Below are 23,068 nucleotides of genomic sequence, written 5' to 3'. Positions count from 1 at the left end.
AGCATTTTAATTTACTTAAGATCTTTGTTCCCAGACTAGCAGCCATAGTGGAGACTTCAGTAAGATAAGAATACACAAAAACTTTACAGTGGTCAGGCTGGCTTGATAGCTTGTGATGACATGAAAAGTCAAATTCAGCTAAAGCTTTGACTACAGATAACCTCACTTAGCATTGTTATCTTAATGAAAAGCAAATAGAAAAGTCTTCCACCATACATCCAAATTTACCAGGGACCTACAAAGAAAATGCCCTCTCACAGAAAAAGCTTTTTAACCAATCCCAAACGTCCTCTTACAAAACAATTAATCTGAAATATTTTTTAAAATACTGGGACCATATGTTTGCCATTTTTAAAGCCAACTTCTGGAAATAATATGCATACAAACATGCTTAGTGTTTAACATTGCTGACTTAATCCATGCTCACTGTAATTTGTTTATATACCACTTATGAACATAGCTGCCTACTGCATTAGAAATCATGAGATTACATTCACAGCAAAAGCATTTTTAAAACTGAACTTAGTAATACTTTTTAAATTATACCTGCTATTTTTAAAAATTAAATTAGCTAAAATTTATGAAATTTATCATTATTCTTGCATGGCAATTCTTTCTAATATTAAAAATATTATTTAAAAGAAATATGTACATCATCACAAATACAAACTTCCCTGAGGTACAGAAATACTATCTCATTGGACTTTTCCATCTTGGTTGTTTTTTGGGGTTTTTTTTGTTTTTGTTTTTGTAAGTGTACACTCAAAATTCCTTCATAAACAAACATTTCAAATCTAAATTGCATGATCAAGAGACAGAAATTTTGTTTGTTCTATTTATGTTCTATTTATGTTCTTGCTTAATAGAATTTGGTGGGGGCTTTTCCCTGAACTTTCTTAATACCAGATCTTGTGCACTCCTTCTCCAAAGGAGGGTATGAACTGTTAAGAGACATCTAGATGAGCTGCAGCTCTCTCTTTTTCCTCCATCAGAGATAATAGATTGATTTCTGGATAAGTTTTCTACCACTCCTCTCTCAAATGCAAGCAGTCCTGCATGAGACAAATGTGTCCTTTTGAACAGCTTGCAGGATCAAGGCTTGTGTGTCCTCTTATCTGACTAGCAGGGATGGGAAGATCTGCAGCTCCAGTTTTAGCTTCACATGAAGTTCCTAGTCAGCTTACTGCAAATATTTCAACAAGCCTTCCAGAGAGAAAATAGTACTACTGTTTCTTGTGTGTAAGGAAGAAACTGAAGGAAGATCTTGCACAAGAGAAATTATGCCATACATCATAAAGAATCAGTACAAAGCATATACTTTTTTTTTTTTTTCACACTGTCCTGTAACTTAAGGAGTAGTCAGATACACCCTAGAATACTTATATGCTTCCACACGACCAGGGTAAAACAAAACAAAACAAAACAAAACAGAACAAAAAACAAAGCAGAACACAAACAAACAAATCCCAGACCTCTGGTTGGTTGTACTACATACATTAAGCTCCTTCACAAATGAAATGGTGCTGTAATCAAGGCCATTTTGGAAAAGGGTAAAAAAATTAGTTAACCAAAGGGGAAAAATAATGACTCTAAATGGGGCAAAACAGCAGATCTATTGGAAACATGACAAAAACAGGATGTTAAGGAAAAAAATTAAGTGGAGTCAACAAGGTTACACATAAGTAACACCTTAACATTAAACGAAATCTATTTTCCATTTTGACCTGGAAACCTCTTCCAGTAATTACTAAAATCTATTTACACAGCAACTAGATAAAATCAATCTGATTTCTCACACCATTTTTGGCTCACTTTCTGTGGGCTCTGACATTCAACAGACTGGCTCGAGAGAAGTCGATACTTAGACGTCCCGAGTTTCCATGTTTTGCTTCCTACAACACTATCCTGGCAATTATTTCTGTAATGCAGGTTTTTCTGTAGTGGATCTGCAGCGTTTTGTTCCTGGCTCTGTCCCCTTGCCCCCAGCAAAGACATGTATGTATGGGGACCACGCTTCCTCCCAGCCTTACATGGAGGCAAAGCGAGCTCTCCAGTATCTCTGTCCAGCCTGTTACGAGTGGTTCTGACAGCCCCCACCACTGAGCTCCCTTACATTAACCAGATCAAAGGCACAGTTTGGCAAAAGAAGGAAAAAAAAAAAAAAAAAGACAAACAGAGAAAAGCAGACAGAGAACAGACAGGAGTCGGAGAACTGAGAGAGACAAAAACCTTCTTATACACTATTCCCCTTCCTCCTAGGAACATCCAGGAAGCTTCCAAAAGAAGTGATATCAATACATTAGGTGGAATTGCTCCAGTGGCCACATACTCTGAGCCTGTCAGTTCAGCCAAGGCAAAGACACAAGTATGGGATATATTTGTTCTGCTTTGGAGAACACTTCTTGTCATGTAGGCAGAGTCTTGCACAATAGAGGGTAAAACATACCTGGATCAGCTGCACTGTGGCTGGAAATGAGCACTGCTGGAAGATTTCTGAGACAGGTATGTGCTTAGCTTTAATATCAATAATTTAAAATTTCAGAAATTAACAAAGTCTGTTTAGTGTAAAATCACTTTATTAGGTGACTTTTCTTTTTCTTCTATCTTGAACAGCTGAAGACTATCAATTTATTACTAAGATCTTTCAAAACTTATGCCACAAGTCAGAGTGACATTTTCTATCCAGTGTTTCTGAGACTAAAAGAAGGTGCATATTTTTTGCCCATATGCAACTGGAGCAAAATTAACTTTTAAGTGAAGCTCCATCCACCTCATCATATAGACATCAAAGAATCATATTAATATTCTTACAGCATGGCCTGTCTCAGTCTTGATCATATTTTCAGCTGCGGCTCCCTGGCAGCAGCTTGCCACTTAATTAAGACAATCAAGGTATCGTTAAAGATCAGAAAATTGTGCAAGGCTTTCAAGAAACCCAAAATCAAACCTGTATAAATTCCGATTCTAACAGCACCACCAGCCGTTTCACCTCATGGAGTGACCCTGGCTTCCAGGGAGCCTCTGCCGAGCGCAGGCAATGCTGCAGGCAGCAGCAGCAAGGCATTTCCCTGCCTAATCTCAGCTGGCCAGAGCTGCTGGCCCCGGTACTCACTTGAAGGGCTTTTCCCCGGTGTGTGTCCGGATGTGGTTGTTGAGCGTGGTGGCGCCGGCGAAGGCGCGCCCGCAGTAGCCGCACTTGAAGGGCCTGTCGCTGGAGTGCGTCACCACGTGGTTCCTCAGCTCCGAGGGCTGCGAGAAGGACTGGGAGCAGTGGCCACACTGGTAGGGCCTGGGTGGAAACACAGACAGCCTGCCATCAGTGCCTTCCGCTGGCCTGGGCGCCAGGCCACGCGCACGGAGCTCCCGGGAATGCCCAAACGCAGCTGCGAGTGCTCCTCGCTTGGGAGACGCGTACCCAAAACTCCATCATCTTTTAACAAGTGGGAAACTCTTGGGCAGGATTTAACTGAGAGTCTGTGGGGCCCACGAACCATAATGCAGCCAACTGTGCTGCACACTAAATGTCTGCCTCAATTCTCTCTGAACACGGTACTCCTTAGTCAAAATAAAAGATCCAAACACATTGGAGCTGAGGGACTCGTGAAATCCTCTGTCTGTTGCTGCAGTCTTACTTATAAATGCACATCTGATGATTATTTGTATGTCCAATCTGTACTCTGTAGCTATTCACAATTAAACTCCTCATAGTTTTTTTAGAGATCACCTATTTCAATAAGAGACTTGGAAAAAAGGGACCACTGCATTGCAATTATCTTTCTGTTTTCTTATTTCAGTTGAAAATTTTTACATTTCATTAATGCTTTTCTCCCATCCAGACTGGAAATGCCTTTCATGGGGATCTTGAAAGGAAACCCAGAACCCCAATTTTCAACAACACATCTTGCTAAAATAAACATGACAAACAAACACACAAAATTGACTGATATGTTACAAATTCAGAATCATAACAAGCAGACTGCAAACACAGAAAAAGGGGGTACAAAACATCAATGTGAGACTGGTCTGCTGAAATGCTAACTGAAATAAAATGCCAAGAAAACATGTCTATATATTTCTCTTCAATGAAAGTGGCTTTATATCAACATCCTATGAGGGTTTTTTTTTCCACTGCACATTTGTTTTAAGTTAGTAGCAGAGTCCTGAATGCTTATCAGACTTTTTGCTTAGAAAATGAAGATTTTTTTTTCTGGAGGGATAATAATGATTTTCATCCTACACAACATTTTAACTCTTGATGTCTGCGTTTCCACAGCCAATGGCCAACACAGCTTAATTGCTCTCTCTATAATAAATGTATATGTTTAAATGGCTAGAAACCAAAGCTAAAGGGAAAGAGACAATGGTGACCAGGCATGTACAATTCAATTAAGTGCAAAATAAAGTGAACTATCTCATTTGTCAAGTGAACTGCTTAATTGTGGCTACTTGCATCACTGAACACAAATACTATTATTTTACAGTGCTTCAGAGCACTGAACCCTGATTGTAGAATTTTTTAGCTTGATTAATAGCTCGGTATTCATCAATAATTCGATAGCTTACAATTTTAATTACTTGCATTTGAAAATCTAACCACTCTCCAACAAGTTTGAAAGCAATGTATAAAATCTGTGGAAAGATAATTTAGATGATGTGGCCCTAAAAGATATACATACATATATATATATAAAAAATAATACTTTAAAAACCCAACAAAACACAAAAAATCACAAGAAAGTGTTTCTCTGTTTCTCTTACTGGAAGACCTGTAATAACATGTCCAGTTTTCACCTTCCTTGGAGTGCAAAGTTAATTTGTAGAGAAAATATTTATCAATTTGGTATGAAATTTCAAGAGTTGGTAAAACAGAGATAATTGGTGAATGCAGTAATCAAATGTGTTTAAACAAAATAGTGAAATAATATATTGCGTATCAAAGAAACATTGATTTTTTTTAATAGTGAAGGAGACCATTAACATCTATTAGCCTCTGGTTATCTATTTTTAACAGCAACCACAAAAAATGATACAATGCTACATAAAACCAATTAATCTTTTTTTTTAAGTGATAAATAAATCAATGTGATTAATTCAACACAGTGAAAATTCACAATGTAATTTGTCTGTAAACAGTCAAAATTTCAAACCAGATATAAGTGAACATTGTGATACCAAATAATATGGGTTCATTGGCTCAAAACCAAATGTCTTTTTTACATAATACTCAGAATATATTTCACTGGCTTATGTTAAAGGAAATAAGCCCTGTAGAAGATCACCTATTGTTGGATTGCTTCAACTGCATTTTTCTGATTCATCCACATCTTGGGAGAAAAATTGTTAAAGAAATTACCCTTCTCTTTGCTGAGGGTGCATTTATCCAGTTTATACTCAAGTAATTCTTATAAATACTAAAATCAGTAATTTTTTTAATGCTTATATAAATGACACACATTGGGTAAAATTCATTTTAAAAAGAGAGCCTAAAAATGCAGTAAAATACTATAACATGTTAAAATGCTCTAATTTGCACAACTGCAGATTTAAGTACGCCAACTTCTGCCAACTTTTGGATTTTTCAAAGAGCAAAAAAAAAAATTGCATTCAAGAAGTACAAAAGTACAAAAGTTATTCTGTTCTCTGGTAACCATTTTACTGTGCTCAGATTTTTTTTTTCCTTGGAAGAAAATAAAATCAATACGTTATTTTTCAAAAAAAATGAAAGTGGTGCTGAAGGACTGAGCACAAGCAGTGCTCGGTTCAGTGAGTACATTGACATGGGCAGAGCATGCCTGCCTTTGATGTAGCAGTTATGTCTTCTGCCATCACTTTTGTCTGCACTGGGACAATGAATTAAGATGGTGACCTCGTTGTAACAGAGTTTTGCAGAAAAGAAGGAGCAGCAGCAGCAAAGTGACAGAAGTGCTGGTCTTCATAGGCTGTACTTTCAAAAATCCACTGCTGGACTGAATGCACTCCCAGTTCAGAGAAACTCATTTCCTTGGAATAACCAGTACATGTAATAACCAGTACTCTTATTGTGCTTCACAGTATCCATGTGAATTAAAATCTTATCAGATAATAATTATAACTTGCAGTTAAGAGAAGATAAACTGATTACAGCAATGTGCAGAGGAGAGTGATGTTCTGACAGCCATCATCAAAAGCAGTTCTAATGTTTTTATTAAACACCTAGTTACATGGGAGCTTTTAGCTCCACATCTTTCTTTTTGAGCTTAAAGAAAGAAAATCTACTTACTCAGAAGACATTTTTCGTGCTGGAAAAGTTACAGTTTTGTTATTAATCCCATGCATCTTGATAGGCTATCTAGGCTTGCTGACATTTAGAATTCATCATCTTTTTCTAGAGACACTAATCCTACAGTCTCTGGCTGTGTGATGGCTATATAGGAAGACAGGCCATCTAAATTGAAATTCTAAAAGCAATTCTAACATAATCGTTTTCAGAATTTGTGGTGGTTTATACTTTGAGCTTTTCCAAGTTGTGAAAGACACATTTTTCAAAATGAAAACACCAAGGAATAAATTTAGCTCTGTAAGCTAGAGAACGTCTTGAATGATTTTGCTCTTTGGTGATGTCTTTTCCTGTCTTAAAATTTTCTTACTTTTGCAGCTGATATTTTTCTGGGTGAAACTACATCATGTATGGGACCAGTACAAAACTTAGGATTCCCTATAAGGCTTACTGAACCTCACCAAAACTCATGTTTTGGGCAGGGAATTTAGAACCCCTAACATTTTCAAAGTATGTTAAGGGAATACAAAAATCCATATGATTTCACCTGAAATACTTAGTGAGAGACAGTTATACATTTAGATTAATTCTTTCTATATTTCTGTTTAGGAAAACTGACATAGCTTTATTTGTCTTTTACTATATCTCTGCCAAAATAATATATTTTCCAAATTCTGACTCCTAAGTATATTTAAGTATTATAAATTTATTTTCTACATCATAAATTATGAAGTCTTTGAATTTTTAGAACCTTGAAAAATCCAATAATTATTTTTCCACTCCATTTTCAAATTATTTCTTTTATGATGAATAGGTTTTTAGTGTGGCCTCTTCAGAAGGGAATTTGATCTTTTCAAGGGGCACATCTAATTCCAGTTCAAAACTTAGAAGAGAAATTGCTTGTAAGAGGGAGTTCCTGAATATTTGTAACTTTGTCATTGAAATTCTTTCAGCCTAGTGAGACAAAATAGCACAAAATATTTTCACTCAGAAAGAGCAAGAAAAACACCTGTTGAAAGGAGAGACTGCCATGTGATTGAAAATATTTTTTGTCTCTTGTTGAAGACTAAGAAGTGAAAAACTAACATGATCATAGAGTTGTAAAATGGTCTATTTTGAAAGGGATCCTAATGACCATCTTGTTTCCAACCTCTTGCTATGGACAGGGATGTCTGTCACTCAAGGCTCTGCCCTATTTGGCCTTGATCATTCCCAGGATGGGGCATCAACAGCTTCTCTGGGAAAATTTCAAGTCTGTCTCACTGCCCTCACACTAAAGAATTCCTTTCTTACACCCAATCTAAATTTACACTTTTTCAGTCTAAAGCCATTGTCTCTTTTTCTGTCATTAAATGCCCTCACAAGAAGTCTCTCTCCAGCTTTCTTGCAGGTCCCTGTGGGCTCTGGAAAGCTCATATAAGGTGTCCCTGAGCCCTTCTTTTACTTACACTGAACAGCCCAAACTCTCTCAACCTGTCTTCAACCCTCTTTGGGATTGTCCTCTGGACTCTCTCTAGCAGATCCATATCCTTATGTTGGAATGCCCAGAGCTGGATGCAGTGCTGGTGGTGTTTCCAAGGATGCAACAATCCCAGCTGGATGCATCCAGGTTGGGTTTCACAAGAGTTGAAGAGAAGAGACAAATATCTCCTGCCCTTGCTGCTTTTGACACAGCCCAGGACAGGTTTGGATTTCTGGAGTGCACATCTGGTTCATGTCCAGTTTCTCATCCACCAGCACCTCCGAATCCTTCTCCTCCGGGATGTTCTCAGTCCATTCTCCATCCAGCCTGTATTTGTGCTTGGGGTTCTCCTGACCCACTTTTAACACCTTTCACTTGCTCTTTTTGTATTTCATTATGAGGTCACTCTGGATGGTATCCCTTCCTTCCAGCATGTGCAAGGGTGCACTTGATACCACTGTCCCAACAAACACTGTTGTGCTGAATAGCATCAGTGCAAATAGCAGCCCCTGGGGAACATCCCTGGTATCCACCTGGAAATGGAGTCATTGACCACAGCTCTTTTGAGTGCAGCTTTCCAGCCAATTCCTAATCAACTGAGACATCTGACCACCAGATCTGTCTCTTCACTTCAGAGACAAGGCTTCTGTGTGCAAACACTTTGCACAGGTACAGGTAGATAACCTCAGTCTCTGTTCCTTGTTTACCAACTCTATAAATGTTGTAGAAGTCTACCAAATTTGTCAGGCATGATTTGCCCTTAATGGAATTGCTGTCATCAGTCATCACATTATCCTCCATATTCCTTAACCAAGTTGCCAGGGGAATCTGCTTCATGCTCTTGCCAAGTACCAAGGTGAAACTCACTGCCCTGTAGCTCTCCAGGTCTTTCTTTTTAACAGTGGAGGTTTTGTTACCCCTCTTTGAATCAGCATGAACTCCACCAGACTGCTACAACCTCTCAAATATGACAGTGGCTCAGCCACTCAGTCCACCATTTCTCTCAGGACGTGCACATGCTTCTCACCAGCCCCCATGGGCTTGCATATCTTCTGGTTCTTTAGATGGTCTTCAGCCTGATCTTCTACAGCTGGCAGCTCTTTGTTCTCTCAGTCCCTGCCTTTGCCCTCTGTGATGTGGGTGGTGTGACTGAAACATTTGCCAGTGAAGTTATTGACTCAGTCTTTTCCATGTCCCAGGTCAACAGACCTCCTGCTTTCTTTTAGAGAGGTCTCACAATTTCCCTGGTCTTCCTTTACCACCAATGTAACAACAGACATTTTTTTCTCCTAGATGTCCCTGCCCACATTTAATTCTACAAGGGCTTTGGCTTTCCCAAGGGCATTCCTGACTGCTTATACAATTTGTCTGTAAATCTCCCAGGTTACATGTCCATGCTTGCATCCTCTAAAGGCTTCCTTTTGGTCTTTGATTTCATCCAGGAGTTTCCCCTTCATCCACTCATCCTCACCATCCTGGTGGTTGTGCCTGACTTCCTCTATGCTCCTGGGCTTAGAAGAGGTGATTGATGTTACAGTCTCAGAGAGTGGGACACAGGGTTCCCTTGAACCCTGGACAGCATTTTTCATTGATACAGGGCACAGATTGCCACACCACAGCCCAAAAACAGGGCAGGTGAAGTGGGGCCAGCATCAGCTTTCAGGACCAGGACCATACAAACACAGCTTTAAGAGCACAGCTGCAGTCAGAGAGTTAGGTCACAGCTGTTCTCATAGGAATGTATTTTTGAGAAATGCCTTCCTCTAGCAAGTCAAATTAAGGCTGGAGAACAAAATGGCACCTTAGGATACTGCTGACTTGCACACAGAAACATCCCTAGCATCAGCAGAGCTACCTTCACTGGCTCTGGACTCCACATCCCCTGATGCCTTGGTGTCCCCTTGGGCAGCACAGCTGCTGTCCCGAGCACCTCAGGCACCAAACAGCAGCAGGGGTGGCAGAGATGGACCTGATGGGAGTTCTGCAATCATCTGCTACAAATGTTCAGCAAAATGAGAAAGCCAGCACACTTGGAGCATCTGCAAGCTTCTGTCAGGGAGAGTTGTTGCTCTGTACACCTGTTATTGTTATTAGCTCTGAGTGCTGGGCACTTGAAAACCTTTATGAAAAGATCATGCAAGAACCAGCATTAAATTCAGCTTGAAGTTTACTTTAACTGAGCAATACTCAATAAATAGAAATAGGTAACTCTTGCTCAAAACATATTTTTTCTAAGTCTGTTTTGGAGAGGTTCAAATCAACTAGTGGACTTGTAGAGGACATCAAGGTCAAAGATACAGAACCTATAAAGCAAATATAAACACAAAATGGACTAAGCCATGATCTTAGAGAAAAACATCTATTAAATTGGTAACTTCAACTTGCTCTTAAGAAAACAAAACAAAACAAAACAAAACAAGTTTGCTATTTAATATAGAGGTGATATTGCAAAACATGAGTGTAATAGTATCTTTTAAGTAAAGAAGAATTTTGTGTGCCAGATCACACCCATAATCCATCAGTCATGAACACATTTAAGGAGTGTGCTTTGCCTCAGATTCTCAGCTTGAATGCATGGCAATCAATGAGAATATATATATCAAACAGATGTACAGGTTGTACATGAAAATGTGCCACGCAGAACTCTTGAGAACTGAAGACTTCTGGTTTCCCTCAACACCAGACTACCCTGAATCTAGTGATCATAGTGATATGAAAGCATGATGTCATTAAAAAAGGCTGCCATTATCAGAAAAGTGGTTACTGTTAAAAAAACCCAATATCAACTTCTGTAAAAATTGTTCATTGTAATAAAGAGTTTTGGTTACCCCCTTTTTGAGCCTTCCAAACAGGATTGGTATGAGTTTCTGCAGCAGAAGGGAAGGAATAATAATTTTTTGTTTAATTTATATATATATAAATATAAAAAGTATGTATTAAAAAATCAACTCTCCAACAAAATAAACAAATAAAAACCCTAAAAATATATATTTCCATAAATATCTTCTCAAACTGCTTCTGTCTGGTCAAGGCTTAAACAAGTCTCAAAGATTCAGAAGGTCCCTGAGTTCAAGATTTTGCTGATTTGAATTTCCACTTCCCATACCCACTTTAAGTCCAATTACCATTAATTTCAAAGAGAAGCCCTACAAAATGTAACAAGCTGAAAAAAATTTGGTGGAAAGGGAGAAGTATAAAACCAAACCAGCAGTAAACAATTAAAAGTTATTTTAAATTAAAATATTAACCTTGAAATATAAGAAAAAGCACAACAGATTATTTTAATAATTTCTCCTATTTGGGATTCACAATATTTTAAAATTATTTTTATTTATTAAGTGATCTGCCAGTTAAATGGGATAGTTTATTTCTTACTATTTCATGAAATTATGTATATTGTGGCCTGCTTTATGTCTGCTATAATTTAGATGTTTTCTTAATCTCAGTTGTTGTATTGTCTTTGGTTTTCTCAAACTTCAAGTAGTCTGCTTTTCTCAAATTTCAGACCATGAGTTGGATTTCTGCATGGATTCATGGATTCCCTGCACAGCATTGCTGCAATACAAGTGCCAGGCCAGAACAGATTGACCAAAGTCTGTTTCCTAGAGACAAGGGGAACAGCCTTGCTGCTTCAGTCACATCAAAGGTGAGTGACTTGTGTGCTCACAGACTGCTGACAGCAAATGTGGAGTTGTTTATCAGCTGGAACCGTGCTGGAGATGTCACTGAGAAAATAAAAACCAGAGAGTTGCATCCAGTACTTTGGGCTGGTGAGCAGGTATTCTTTCACAAATCCGTGATTTCATGTTTCCTGGGAATTTTGTACAACACTGTAAAAATTTATCATCTAGAAAAATGTAGTATGTTTAAGAAACCAAAGGCCACTATTTCTAGACACTGCATCACTAAATAACTGGTATCTGCTAAACACAAAAAGTTTCCTGTGATGTAAACTCAAACTTTAATGATTTCTAAGCAGGGATATGAGAAACCAGGTCCTAGGACAGTACCTGTTATTCATGGTAATTTCAAACATAGAATGAATTGCAATGACCTTAACCATAGCAGGATGATTTCCTACTATGCCCTGGGATATTTTGAGCTGACAATCCTCCAGACTTTCCTGAAAAAGCTGCAGGCTGGGTAGGCAAAAGAGGGACAGAGAGGTAAGACATCATGAATCAGCACCCTATTAACGAGAATGTTTGCTTTTAAGAGTAAAGATCAGAAATTCAGTCTGTGTTTCAGTCAATATTTGGCACAAGCTGCTTAGGAGGGAATAAATAAAAAGAAATAAAATTAATTTTAAAAAATTAATCTCCCACGTCCAAGATGAAAGATATAATGGTAAGACAGACTTATCCTCATTTTCTTTCTCTGACAAAATGAGTATTTAGCAGTCACTTAGAGTGAAGAATACTGCCATTAAGAGAGACTCTCCTTGCACTAACTGTTATCTGCAACTTGTTTCTTCATAAAGAAGATACAGGTTCAAGTAAAGGATGAAATCCAGGTGTCACACCTGACTGGATGAATCACTGAAAAAGTATATGGAGGGCATCACAACATGCCTTTTCCAGTCTCAATACTCTTCCAGATGGCTGTACCATTTTATGCTTTACAGTATGCTCAGGATGCTGTAAGCACAAAAGTCTGTGATATGTAGGAGAGGGGACTTTTCAGGACCAATATTCTATTAAATATTCTATTACATATTAAATTACTGATTTTGTCCTACAGCTTCCTTAGCAAGGCTTTTTTTTCTGCTGAGGCAAGCATAAAACCCAGAAAAGTCTTGAAAGGGCTTGTTTGCATTCACAACGTTATCAGTTATTTAATTTCTATTAATATTAGCTTGGGACCTAATTAGCCTCTTACATGCTTGATATTTCTTCTGGAAAAATGGACTTACTCCCTCCATATCCACAGAATCACACAACCATATGCATACATGTAGATAGTACACAAAGTACACAAAGAGACATAGACATGCACACAAACACATGCACAGACTCACTCTTTGTTATTTTTTAATAGTGTTTTGTTAAGTGCAATTCACAATCAAATGCTGCTTTTAGAACTACATTCCAGGGATTCAGCTGTTCTGCTCAAATCTTCACAGCTGAAGAAGAGACAAAACATGGGCAGCCTTTTTTATTGAATTAATTTGATTTTTGTCTTTTGTCCTGCCAGCTATCAAAATTGTCAAATAAACCAGCTTTGATTCATAAATAATGGTTCCATTATATTTACTGTGCCACCGGTCAGAGTACCTGAAATTTTAATTCACTTGTTCAGCTAAATTTCATCCTCAGTTCACAGCCATAAAATTCTGTATTGACAAACTTTCAAACCAACTTTGACTCTGAGGTATCTAGTCAACATTTTTCTTCTGTGTGGATATTAGTTTATTGAATAAGTGGCATCTGTTTTCCTCCACATCACTGGTGGAGTAGGTATTTCCTTTTGACAGCTTTGTACGATTTATGGGTTTGCATGCTATGAAGAAAAATAGTACTAAGCAAAAAATTCCAATTCATTACCTCTTAGTACTTAATTAAGTTCATACGCATTGCACACTATAGGTGAACCCTGAAATGACTGTGACAGCCACTGAGCAGCAAGTTAGATTATCTCTGGAAGACAGAGAGACTTTTAATTATCTTGACCTCATTTTTTCCAACTATGATATTCATAAATTTTCATTCTATTTTGTTGCCTCCATCAGATGTACCAAACCATTCTAAAACCAAGATTATATCCTTAGCTATTTCCTTTTATCTGCACATTTAGGCACCGAATGCTTTTATAAATAGTGAAGGCAAGCAATAGTTTTTATCAGCTTATTTCACGCAGCTGCAGATGAATTATGTCATACAGGCTCCTCATAATAATGGTTTGGTTTTGAAAATGATAACAGCTTGATAAAAGAAGAAAGCAGTGGATCTGGCTATCAGTAGATACAGAAATAAAGAGAGCCTGGGCTTTACCTGTCGGGGTTCTGTGTACACACATGCATCTGTAAGAGGATCCGCTGGGTGAAAGTCTTAAAGCATTGCCCACATTTCCAAAGATGCCAGTCACTGAACTCAGAATTTAGTTGGCTTGTTGAAGTTGGGCTTGCAAGAACTCGTTGGTTTTTGACACTGATCTGGTTAAATCCTGACTCGATGGACCCAGACTTATCCAGGAGAGAAAAATTTCTGCTACACGGAGTCTGTGGAAATACTACGGATCGCTGTGGAGTGGCAGGGGATAGTTTGCTACTTTTATTAAATGGCTGTAGGGTGTCTTGTCTGGACATGGCCTCCATTACAGTCGAAGGGACATTCACTGGGAGAAAACAAGAAAAGTAGATAAGATCCTTTTTATGCCTTTTCAAAACTAATACAATTTTGGGAGACACCAAAAAAAAAAATCAATACCCATTTTCTTGACACTACAACGAAACTATTTTATTTTAACGATGTACCCCAAAAAAAGGAAAAAAAAAGGGGGGGGGAAAGGGAAAAAAAAAAAGAAAAGAAGGGCTTGAACGAGACAGTGATCTAAATGGATGGTGCTGATTCTGTGACACAGAAATGAAAATTCATGCAAGGGAGTGACTGAGAAAGGACCCAGAGAACCCTGACTGTGATATGTATTTATTACACCATGGGATTGTCATCTGAAGGAAAAAGCTGCACCACTTGTGATACCCTGACTCTGCATGTTGCAGTCAGCATGTCTGACTGCTATATCACAGACAAGCGTGGATTTTGAGAACATGGAGAAAAAAAATCCCTGCTTGGACACTGCTTGAGATACAACAGGGATTAAATAACTACTGCAGCAATAGTTCCTTTATCCTATGAAAGGGTAGACTCTTAGGATATTTTACTATTACATCCCACAAATAGTCACACTGCCAATGCAGTAAGAAGCCAGGGACTTCATCATGTATCTTGTATCATGCCTGAGGTTAATAGCAGGTAGGTCACCATAAAACACTGCAATGTGCAGGCAGAGAGATCTTTGTGCTTCAGTTTTCCACCTACAAAACAGGCATAAAAATGTTTTAAAGTCCCATGAAAATTATTTCTACCCATATGATCATCAATTAACTCTGTCTTATGAGGCACTCAGATATTTCAGCAACAAATGCAATATGCTTTTCACAAAGAAGTGATTTAGTGCTGAATCTGAATGCTTTGTGATATGAAAGACAGGAGGTCAAGCAACTAGAAGAAATTGAACAGTTGCCTCACACCTTGAGAACCATGTAGATGATACAGTGAATGAGGCAAAGGTCCTTTGGAAAAATAGTCAGCTGACAAAAGTTTGCACCACAAGGTAAAAATAAACATAATTTAGGCCACCTGGACCAAATAACTTCTAATGCTTACTAATTTTGGCACACTCAGGCTCATGAGCTCATATTTTAATGGAAGTTTTTAATTAAATACATTATATACATATAAGTCTATATACATATAAGTCTACACCAATTTAATTACAAACTGTTTATATCTACCAGTAGGTACATAGCATGTATTTAAACTTATTATTAGAAACTACAGCTCTGTTTTGGTAAGCCATGATTATAGATTTCTAAGAGCAAACATGAGAAATTGCATTTGTAAGCTGGAATCAGCCAACATTATTTAATACACACAAAAAAACCCCCAACCAAACAAACAGACAAAAGCAAACAAAAAATAAAAAATCAAAACAACTACAAATTAAGATTTGGTAATATTTTAAATCCTGCCAGTTGCTTTAGAGTTGTATTTTAGTATCTATGACCAATGATAAAAATTCCAATATTATATTATTTCAAGATATTTAATTTATGTCAGTTGAGGTCTTTCCTAATCTATTCTTTTTAGTAGTATCTGAGAACCTGATTTCTAAGTAGAGATACATCCATGGAGCTGTCTAGCACAAGTTTCCAGATGCATAATGCATCTTCTATGTCTCTTCAGTACCAGGAGCAAGTTGTATACTATAATTTTGCCTCTATATAGTCAGAAGACAGAAATCACTTTTTTCCCTTCTTTTCTTTAAATTGTACTCATAAGAGTTCACAGAAGCAATGAGATCAGGCTCCTGGAGACCTAAGGAACACAGGCAGAACTTGTGCTGTTGAAAATACCCCTCTGCAGAAGATAAGCAGAAGGTACATTCTGGGAGTTTAAGTGGAACTTAAGTCCTATGCCATTTTGCAGCTGGCTCCATAGTCAGAGACTAATTTCATCTACTCATGTCAATATCTCTGTGGATGAAGCTCTAGTTTGTCTCACAGAAAAATAGCAAGAGACAATATTTACAGATTTTAGCCATAATGTTTTTCTTTCCAAATAAAATTTTTGTAGTCTTTGGTCCCTGAAAGAAAAAAATAATATTTCTATATTGTACACTGCAGAGCATACCTTTCATCAGCAAATATTTCTGACAATAACTAAATTTTTTTAAAATTTTTTTCAAGTCAAACAGACTTGAAAACTCAAGATGGAAAGGATATTTATTTCCAAAAGATTAATCCCAGCAATCTTGCTGTTTAATTGCTGCACATTTCAGTATTGAAGTTGCTACAAGACACTAACTAGTTCCTCCTAGCAGTTCATCCTCTTAGAGTATGCAGTTGAAGTAATTTACAAAGTGTGGGCAGTCACAGAGTCAAGGAGTCCATTATTGTTTTCTTCCACTTCATAGACACATATAGTCACCAAAATGGATACGAGCTCTAACAAGTCTCACACACAAGCAGTAAAATGGAAGGATGTGCCTGGATCACCCATTCTATTACAGACAAAGGTATCCAGCACTAGATTTTGCCTGTACTTTAAGTAACCATGCACACTTAATTTTGTGAGGATTCCTAGCAAACTAGGAATAAAATGTTGAGAACAGGTAAAAGAATGGATGAAAATGGGGATGGTCAGGATAGAATTGAGATTTATTGTCGTCTCAGGGTACTTACAGTCTGTTGGTATTTTTTAAAGTAGGTTTTAATGCCTAACCACAAGGATCTATCCTCTTAAATCAGCCAGCCAAAGCTTTTCTCAACATACTCAGAGGTAATAGAAAAAGGAATCACCAACAGAGGCCCTATGGGCTTGCAATGCATTACTGTTTTGGCAGGAGAGTGTTTTGTGATAGGTCTGGTAACAATGAGGAGAACCAAACAAACTTGTTTACAATAGATTAATTAATCATTTATAGTTTTAATTGGAAGGGGCCTTAAAAAACATGTAGTTCCAGCTCCACTGCCATGGGCAGGGACACCCCCAGAGCAGGTTGCTCAAGGCTTCATCCAGACTGATGCGGAACTTCCAGGGACAGAGCCTCCACTACAACACTCTATGATATATCTGATTAGGCATGAAAAAGGAATTATGGCTTACACAGGTAGAAATGCAAGGAAGAACTTACAATTTTCGTCTTGTGCAATGCACTGGAGAGGGATTCCAAAGAAAGATGTGTAGCTGTCATTGTACCACACTAACAGCTCAGTGCCCCTGGGGATATCTATACAAGCCCGGTAGAATATGTTTGACCTAATCAAGAAAAAAGAAAACATTGCATGATTTAGCAATAGAGCATTCTCATCTTATAGTACATGATATTACAGTAGAAATTCATTGTATTGGAAGCATTTCTGCAGATAACTAATTGAATAACTTACTGATTGTTTTAAAACCAAATCTGTGGAGAAGGACTTTGCTCCTGTAGCACAGGCTAACAACATTATGGATTAACAACATTAAGTTGTATCCAGCATATCTTAAAAGCAAAGGTTTTAGAAGGACCAAGATACAACAAAAATACAGGTATTTTCTTGCAGTGTCTGTTTCTGGGGTATTTTAGAATGGCACTTTTGCTTATACAGTGTAACCACCTGAGAGGTGTACACAGAACAGCAAGTCCAGCCATTTAAGCAGCTTTGTATTTGTCATCTAAGGTGAAGTTAACCTATTTTAGGGTAAATAGACAACAGCTCTTTTATGTGAACAAGTTTATTTAGCAAGACCTTTCATGGCACTAATATACCATCAAAAGAGAGATCTTGGGTTGTTGAGAAAAACAGATTTTGACTTAGGGGAAATAAAAAATTTGGGTTAATTAATCATGCAGCGCTAAAATCTTCCCCTATACAGAACATGAGGCCAGTGCCAATGATTTAGTATGTATAAATCAGTGTCACCATAAGTGTGATATCTCATTATTCCTGTGAGAAAAGACTGGGTATTTCTAGACCACTGAAGTGGGAATTGAGGGTGGGGAAAGAGAAAAATCCTAATGTCTTTAGCATAAAAACAAGAGTCTTATCTTGATGTTGCACTGATGTAAATAGCTTCAAATTGATACTTCTGCAGTTAAGACATTTACATGGCAGCAAAAACTGTGGAAGATTAGAATCAGGCACAAGATAAAAGGCAAATGTTATCAGTTTGCAGTGGCTCTTTTCCCTTACGCTTCACATGGAACAGTAAAACACACTCCCGTGAGATGGATAGAAATTCAATATATACAAGAAGAACAGTCCACTCTTGCTGAAGGATTACATACCAAAGTGATACAGTCAAAGTACCAAGAAATGACCATTTTTTATAACAGCTTATGTAAGGCAGAAAAACATCTATAGACAAAAAAAAAAAGAAAAAAAAAAAAAAAAGAAAGAGAAGTTAGGCCTCAACCAGTTTTCTGAGTGAAGAATGGCTACAAACATTATTCTGAAGTTCAAGATAAAAGTGTTTAGGGTTGGTAGGCCTTAAATTTAGACTTTCTATAAAGAATTGGCTGTAGCAATGCAATTTGTTCCTTGTATAACACTGCAGACATAAGGAGAATCTTCTACCACATTTTTCATGGCAGTGAGATATGCACTTGTCAACATATTTTGTCACCGCAAAGTGGCTCTTGGCAACAGGATCATAAAGATCAATAAAAAAGTGCAGATTCTCAATATTTTACTAGCAGCTGCAAAAATTTCATTTATCTTGTTATTTTCCTCGCTTACTGCCACCCTGTCTCAGGAGGGCACTGCTAGCTAAGCAGAACGGTTTTCTTAGCCTTCTATGAATATCTGACAAAAACTCTCCCCTTTGTGTCTCCCCTTCATCTTCCCTCCTCCTCCTTCTCCTCCTCTTCTTTTCTCTCTCGTTCTTCCCAGGGCTTTGCATTTGTTAATTCTTTCCACCGTTACATAAAAATGAGAATCGGAGCCACGCTATAAATTACCGGCATCTCTTAACTTGAGAAAAATTGAGTCTACTTTGTACTTCACCCTTGTAACATTTCATCTCTCAGTTTGGCTTCCCTTAACATAAACACAGCAGCCCGGCAAATGAATGTGCTAAAACCAAATGACACACTTTGCCGCTGAAAGAGCAGAACTGTTTTTGAGCAATGGGTGGTCTGTGGGGCTTGGAGTAGGCAGGCAAAAAAAATGTGTAAGTGTACACCGTCCCTTACAAGTGTGCAGAGCTTCCAAAACTCGCAGAAATCTCTGCATGCTGAAGTACATCAAAGGGATTTTTCCCTTTTCGGATAATATTTCCTTTGCTGACATGTATTTAGTATTGTGGTTGGATGACTCATAAAGATAGCTTCATGGCGTCCCAACGCAGTTGAAGCAGAACACATGCCAACAAACATTATTGTCAGCCTCAAAATAAAAACAAAACGTTCAGCTAAGGGTCAATCAATCAAGAGCACTTTGAAGAAAATTCCATTTAGATATTACAAATCATAACAGAATGAATTTAAACCAGCTGACTTTCTGTGAGGAGGACGTCCATGTACAATAAAAATTAGGCTGGTTTTTCAGTGTCCAACTTTTCTATTTTCTTACACTTGGATGCAGTCACTGGTGATGGATGCCAGTTTTTTAAATTGTGTTTTTGTAGTTCATTTTATAAAGATCTGAAGTAATCGAAAACAGATCAACAGAGGGAACTCTAAGTAAAAACTCCATCATGAAAGGAGAGTTGTAAAATCCACTTAATATTGACAGATGTGTAATGACTTTCTCATGTTCACTTTTCATTTAGTTTTGTCATCTATATATATATATACACATAGGCATATTTTTTCTTTTTTTATATATATATGTGCACGTACACATCACTATATAGAGAAACAGTCCACAAGATACCTACAAAAATACTCTTTCATCACAACAATCTTTATTCATTATCCAGTGTGTTTATTTAAAATCCTATGGTATTTTAGCTATAGATAGCAGATATTTAAGTATATAATAAAAGATTTGTCATGTATAAATAGGACTGTTATTTTTTTAACTGCAACATTGTTTAGTCAACTGGCCAGAGAATAAAAAAAGTTGAAAATGCAATTGAACAATTTTACAATTGATAAATTGGATCCCTATGGGTTAATCAAACTTCATATATTTCATTTTAGCTTGCTTTTGTATGTTTTATTTTTAATTTTAAAGGTAGTTTAAATAAATTTAAGGTTTTTTCCTAAATAAAAGAAACTGCTCTCTAAAGCAACCAGCAAAAATCATTGCTCACTACGACTGGCAAGCCTGGGGCATTCTTTGATGTGCTTCCTACCACATTTAATAAGGCCAAGCAGTCGCTTCTGATTCTGAAGGCAAAAGGCTTGTTTACAGCTGAGATCATGTATTTATGTAATGTGTTGTCTGGGTTTTCTGGATCTATTTGCCAGTACAAAGTAAAATGCATAATTTCTTTACATTTGTCTTCACATTTTGGCTTTGTCTAGCCAGCAACACGAGAGGTGCAAGCCCTAGCAATCCGGGCTAGCAGGTGCACTCACAGAAAAGCACGAGATGCACACACGCCTTGTGACTGACCCTCAGGATGCCTCTGGATGCCACTTCTCCCCCTCCCCTACCACAGTCATTAAGGGTGGAGAGCTGCTTGTGTTGGCTTGCCTCTGCTGGGAGTGTTTGAAGAGGTGCAGAGAGCTCTGTGCCGCGGGGTGGCCACAAGTGACACTGGGCTGCCCTCGCCCCCCGGAGCTGCCCCGTGTGAGCACATCCCCCAGAGCTCTGCCTCTGCAACCAAAAGCAGCAGTGCTCCTGATGGCTACAGGCTGATCAAACATTCTCATTTTGTGTCGTGGGGTGAAGCAAAGATGACTTTACCTGTACTGAACCACTGTCAGGTTCTGCTCCCCGCAGTGCCTGGCGCAGCGGATGTACCTCATCCAGCTTGACTTGCTGGGCTCTCCTCCATCGATAAAGTGCTGCAGTGTCCCATCTTGGTCGTATATCTGGGGGAGATGTCACAAGGGCAGGTAGTTAGAACAAATCATCAGCAGTCATTTTCACTGCTTTGCTGGTATCGGCTTCTCCAGGACTTTATTGCCGTGAAGTTTTCATCTGTGCACTGATTCTCTCAGAAATACACATGAAAAAGCAGAGAAGTATTTTAGGGGATGCAAGTTTATCGTGTTTCTCTTATCAAGCCAATCTTTTCATATTAAAAATATTTGTGGTGTCTCAAAGATGTGACCATGTTTCCCAAAGAATATTTAACCTATTTTGACAAGCTGGCCTTAAATAATGAACTGCCAGATAAACAAGAAAATCTGGATGTAAAGTGTGCAATAAAATGGCTGAGACATCTGAGCAAGGGGCAGTAGTAATCTCTAAATAAGAATCCCTTCTTTAACATCTCAGTTACAGCAAAAGCATATACTTCAGCAACCTCACATGATATGTTTTAGGGAGTTATAGGATTTGTAATATCAAAACAAATGAGAGTAGAAGGAAAAATGGACCTGATGATGCCTTTAGGAGCTCCCTTGAGATATATAATTTTTTTGAAGTACAAAATGAGAAACCAGTCCTGAGGGAATAATTGTTTTCCTAAACATGACATCCTTGCTAAGAACATGAGAGCCAGTTATGGTGATTTTTAAAAACACAGTATTATGTTTCTATTCAGAAGTAGGTTCTCTCTCTGAAGTCCATAATAGAGCTGCTCTGGAGGCTCTGAAATGAAAAGATAAATACATCATGTATACCTGCTCTCCTGACTGCTTAAAAAATGTTATCTAGGTAGCTCCTAGTAAAATCCTAGTAAAAGCATGTGATCTCACAAGACTTTTACTTGTTACACAATTACTTTGGCAAACATCTCAAATACATCTGAACAATTAGGTGCCTATCCGAAGTAAATCTCATTTTCATGCCTTTTTCCACTCAATGAACATCATTTGCTTTAATATTTGTAACCCAAAAATTTTATCCCTTTTGAAATTATATGATCCTAAATTGATGTCTTCTTGAAAGTATTAATTCTGCTAACTAAAGAGGAAGAACATTTATTACATTGATTGAACATTTCTAGTATATACAGATTAATAATCTTGAATGTCCATTTCAATAACAAGAGAATAATCTCAGAAACTATGTGACTACATTCAACACTTATTATTTTTTTAAAAGAGGATTCAATTCACAGAAAAATATAGACAGGAATCAAAATCTAGATTTTTCCTCCAACAAAGTAGAGTCTCAAATTCAGGAAACAGCCTTGCTTTTGCTTTTGGCCAAGAGGGACTGTGAGTAATGAGGAAGAATATTTCCATTGCAAGAGCACAAGAGACACAGGAATCAAGTGCGTATGGTGATCCTTATCCTTTTTTCCTGAGTGTCTGTGACAAGGACCAGGTGGAACCTGGCCAAATACTCCTATGCTGGATAAGCAAGATGCTACCCCAACATGCACTGAGTGCAATAAAGTCACAGAAATCAGGAGTCCTCAGAAATAAACAAATATTCCAATCCCAGGGATTAAGTTTATCATTTATAAATGGTAACATGCTGATTATCAGCAAGGAACTATTCTTATGCAAATATCTTAATGTCTGTTGAATATATGAGCAAAATATGTTAAACTATAAAAATCTGTGTAGAAATCAGAAAAGTTCTACAGAACATTAGCCTGTAAAAAGGAAGAGAAGGAAAAATTAATGACCAACAGTACTTGGCTGAAACCATTTTGGCAATATCTATGCAAACATTCTCAGCAGTGTTTATTACATCCATTTACATGCTGCTTATTCACATAACAATACATGACTTAACTTGAGGAGAAAACAGTTCCCATAAATAAAGAGCTCATATCTTCCTAATCCCCAGATGATATGAAACAGGAAAGACAAAGAGGTCTGCCATAATCAGTAGTGACACCCAGATCTTGGCACACAGGGCCCTACCCAGAACTTTGTGTAAATAGACAGCCATTAACTGATACGAAAAGCAAAAATCTGTCATGACAACGTAGGACTGGATCTTTCCTGGTCCTTGGTCTGGAGTTGGAAGGATGTGCTGTAAGACTAAGTGTTTTCAAACGCTTTATTCTCAC

At 37.7% G+C, this 23,068-nt stretch overlaps 1 protein-coding gene across 1 annotated transcript in view; it reads right to left on the bottom strand.

The window, feature by feature from the left end:
• PRDM6 (PR/SET domain 6) overlaps positions 1–23,068 on the bottom strand; it is a 76,702-nt gene that overhangs the window by 5,362 nt on the left and 48,272 nt on the right. The window contains exons 5-8 of the mRNA XM_079331604.1: positions 20,839–20,966; positions 17,133–17,257; positions 13,709–14,051; positions 3,113–3,289 (exon numbers count right to left, since the gene is read on the bottom strand). Coding sequence (XP_079187730.1) covers positions 3,113–3,289; positions 13,709–14,051; positions 17,133–17,257; positions 20,839–20,966 — 773 coding nt within the window. The remainder of the gene's footprint in view (positions 1–3,112; positions 3,290–13,708; positions 14,052–17,132; positions 17,258–20,838; positions 20,967–23,068) is intronic.

Source organism: Erithacus rubecula, assembly GCF_903797595.1.
Source record: "Erithacus rubecula genome assembly, contig: SUPER_Z_unloc_5, whole genome shotgun sequence".
NCBI classification, from domain to species: Eukaryota; Metazoa; Chordata; class Aves; order Passeriformes; family Muscicapidae; genus Erithacus; species Erithacus rubecula.
Note: the sequence above shows the minus strand (reverse complement) of the source record. Positions and strands in the feature narration are given on the sequence as shown.